Below are 3,211 nucleotides of genomic sequence, written 5' to 3'. Positions count from 1 at the left end.
CGAATATATAAAATTCTCAAATTTCAACTACTACTACTAATTTAATTTATATAAAATGTCTTAATAATTTCAAAGTTTAAGCGTGTAAATGTCGTTTTCATAATACCCAAATGAAAAGGACGTGAACGGAAACAAACAAGAAAAGTCATTCACATGCAGACACAACAATAGTCGATAAAGGAATTCCTGGCCGCCTTGTGATGATTCTCGATGTCTTCTGTCTTTCTCTCTCCAACATGCAAACCATTATAAAATAAAATAAAATAATGGACCCCATTTCTTTATCTCTCTCTAAATCATTTATTATAAAATGCAGTAAGTCACGGACGGACAAACACCCTATGCTAAAAATTATGGGAATTCTCTTTTCCTTTTCCCTATCCCTAATAATGATCAATCTTATAAAAAAGCTCTTTCCTTCCCAAGAATCAAATTATACATTTTATTATTCAAAGATTCTCTAAAGTTCTTCAACTTTACATCTTCAATATTAGTCATGGCAATATATATAAATTTTAAAAGTTAAAACCCATTTCCTTTTTACATTTATTATGCCATTTTACCTATCAAAAGATTAAAAAAAAAAAAACCCATGTCTTTTTCAAAACTTCAAAATTCAAAATTACATGAAAATTTGAAATAATCAAGAGTCTTCTTCATTAAAGTGATGGGTAGTACTTGTTGTTGCTGCTGTTCCTAAGTCCATGGCCGAACCCATTGACATAAAGTTCCCAATTTCTTGATCTAATAACCTTCGACTGCCTCCATTATCAACCACACCCAAGAAATCTCTAGTCATACTCTTATCACCCATCATCATACTGTCAAGGTTCCTCCTTTGAATATTTGCATCACCCAATAGAAACTCGGTGCCAACCGCTACATTGTTATGTTGTAAAGACGATCCCATCAGCCCGAAACTGCTGCTGAATAAGCCCGAGTTGTTTGATCTTGTTGATCCAATTTGTGACGCCTTTTGTAGAAGAGCAGTTGCTGACATATATGCTGAAGCTTCTTGTTGGTACAAGTTATTTGTCGACGAAATGATTTTATTAATATTCTCTTCTTTAGGCCATTGGGATTGGTGTACAAGTTGCGGTATTCCCTCAATGGAGAAAGAATTTACCATTCCGTTGTCTAGCCAGAGTGGAATGGGTAGTGGTTTCTGCTGACCGGATGCAGATTGTAATGATCCGGTCAGGTCGGGCTGAAACGCCGGTGAAGAACCACTTCCGGTTGTGAATCTTGTGTTCTCTTCGGTCAATGCATCGCAGAATGCTCTATGAGTTATGAAGCTATCCTTCCTGCATATTGTTAAACATAAAATCATTAGTTGAAATTTAGATTTTTTTACCATGGTTTAGAACGTTTTTAATGAGAATAGAACTTATAACTTTTGGTCTACAAAGTAATAATACACTTGAGCCCTAATGAGTTGATATTAATTATTAACTTAGGACACCCAATTGAATTATCCATGATCTCTTAAGTTCTAACTATATCATTATCCTTGATCCAATGTTCATTACCCATAACTTCAATCCAATGCATGCTATTGTTTTCATTGAGATTCTATCCTCGAATTTTAAACTTTAAACTTCAACCACTCAACTCCAAAGTCCAAACTCATTTCATTTGAGCTATCTAAGGTGAGTATACTTTTACATTTATCGAGACTAAGAAAAAGAAGAAGAAAAGAAAGTGTACATGGAGAAGATAGTGACTCAATCATTTATTTTTAGTCAATTGTCATTATTCAGATTCGATAATGATAATCATATCCATATGCTTCTATAAGTGCATGTTGTTGTTCATGTGTTTTTGTTTGTTCTTGTTTCAAGGTTTGACCAAATGTATGTTTCATTGTAATGGAGTTTTCCTTCAAAAAAAAAATTAGGATTTAATAAAAAGTTAATTGAGAAAAGAAAGAAGATAAGATACATGCATTAACATTTATTCAATTTAATGTAAACATTAATTGAAATTTCATATACCAACCTAGGACACCCAATTGAATTCTCCATGATTGAGCATTTATTGAAGTTTCAATTATAACTTATTCCATTATGATTCAAGAGAATCAGAATTAACATCAAAAAGAAAAAGAAAAAGTGTACCTTGAGAAGATAGTGCCACAATCACACTTGTATTCTCTTGTCCCACAAATCTTACTATGAGCTTTCCAATCAGATTGAACAGCATATTTCTTCGAACATTTCTCGCACTTCCATTTCTTCTCCCCATGTTTCCTACTAAAATGTTTCTTAATCCCCGTAAGATCTCCAAGAGCTCTTGAAGGTTCATGATGAATACAACTCTTCTCCGGGCAGACATAAACCTTCTTCTTAATCACCTCATTATGGTTCCTTTGCTTGAGCTTCCATGGAAGGTTATGACCTCTCCTATGTAACTGAAGGTTTTGGTCTCTCTGAAACCCTTTGTTGCAGATCTCACATAAAAAACGGTTTGTCGCCATTAAAGACTTGGGAGAGAGAGCTATAACTTCCGCATCTGGATCTGGATTCATATTTTTTTTTAATAAGAGTTTGAAATTAATTAACTTACAGATGATTATGAGTAGATATGTATATAAACTTACCTGGGTTACCAGGAAGGTTTCTCTTTCGTTTGGCCGGATTTGAATTAGGGTTTTGATCGGACATCATGGTTCTTGATTTGATGTTGCAGAGGTACTAAAACTAGATAAAGCCAGAGAGTGAGGATGGTTTTTAAGAATGGAGAAAATAGCAGAGAAATTCAATAAACTACAAAGATATTGGTGATGATGATGAGGATTCTTTCATGACTTGGCGCGATTTTGAAATTCACATAGCTCCGGCAGAAGACAGAAGACAGACAGGCAGACAGAGAGAGGTCTCTCACTCACTCATTCACTCTCTCTCTCTCTCTCTCTCTCTCTCTCTCTCTCTCTCTCTCTCTCTTCTTTCTTACTCATCTGTTTTGGAAGATATACCTTATCTGACACGGCTCTCTCAAAAGTCGGTCAGCCATAGATAGATACAGGTGGACCATTCTCTTCTTCATCTCTTCTTATCATTTTTTATTTTAACTGCATGAAATGCTGCAGTCCTTTTCAATTTTTTACTTTTTCTAAATTATTTTTCATATAAATAAAGTCATCAATTTTTACTTTTTCTAGATTTTGACCTCTCAAGTTTTCTATTTTTGAAAATGATCTCCCAAGACAACA

The 3,211-nt window shown here is 34.2% G+C and overlaps 1 protein-coding gene across 1 annotated transcript; it reads right to left on the bottom strand.

Moving 5' to 3' along the window:
• Positions 1–566: 566 nt before the first annotated feature.
• LOC124921099 (zinc finger protein BALDIBIS-like) lies at positions 567–2,943 on the bottom strand. Its single transcript, XM_047461709.1, has 3 exons — positions 2,600–2,943; positions 2,118–2,517; positions 567–1,304 (listed from the first exon to the last, which is right to left on the bottom strand). Exons 1-3 carry the CDS (start codon positions 2,664–2,666, stop codon positions 644–646), a joined length of 1,128 nt encoding a protein of 375 aa, XP_047317665.1. The 5' UTR covers positions 2,667–2,943; the 3' UTR covers positions 567–643.
• Between the last annotated feature and the right edge of the window lie 268 nt (positions 2,944–3,211).

This window comes from Impatiens glandulifera, chromosome 1 (assembly GCF_907164915.1).
Source record: "Impatiens glandulifera chromosome 1, dImpGla2.1, whole genome shotgun sequence".
NCBI classification, from domain to species: Eukaryota; Viridiplantae; Streptophyta; class Magnoliopsida; order Ericales; family Balsaminaceae; genus Impatiens; species Impatiens glandulifera.
This window is presented reverse-complemented; position numbering and strand designations above follow the sequence as displayed.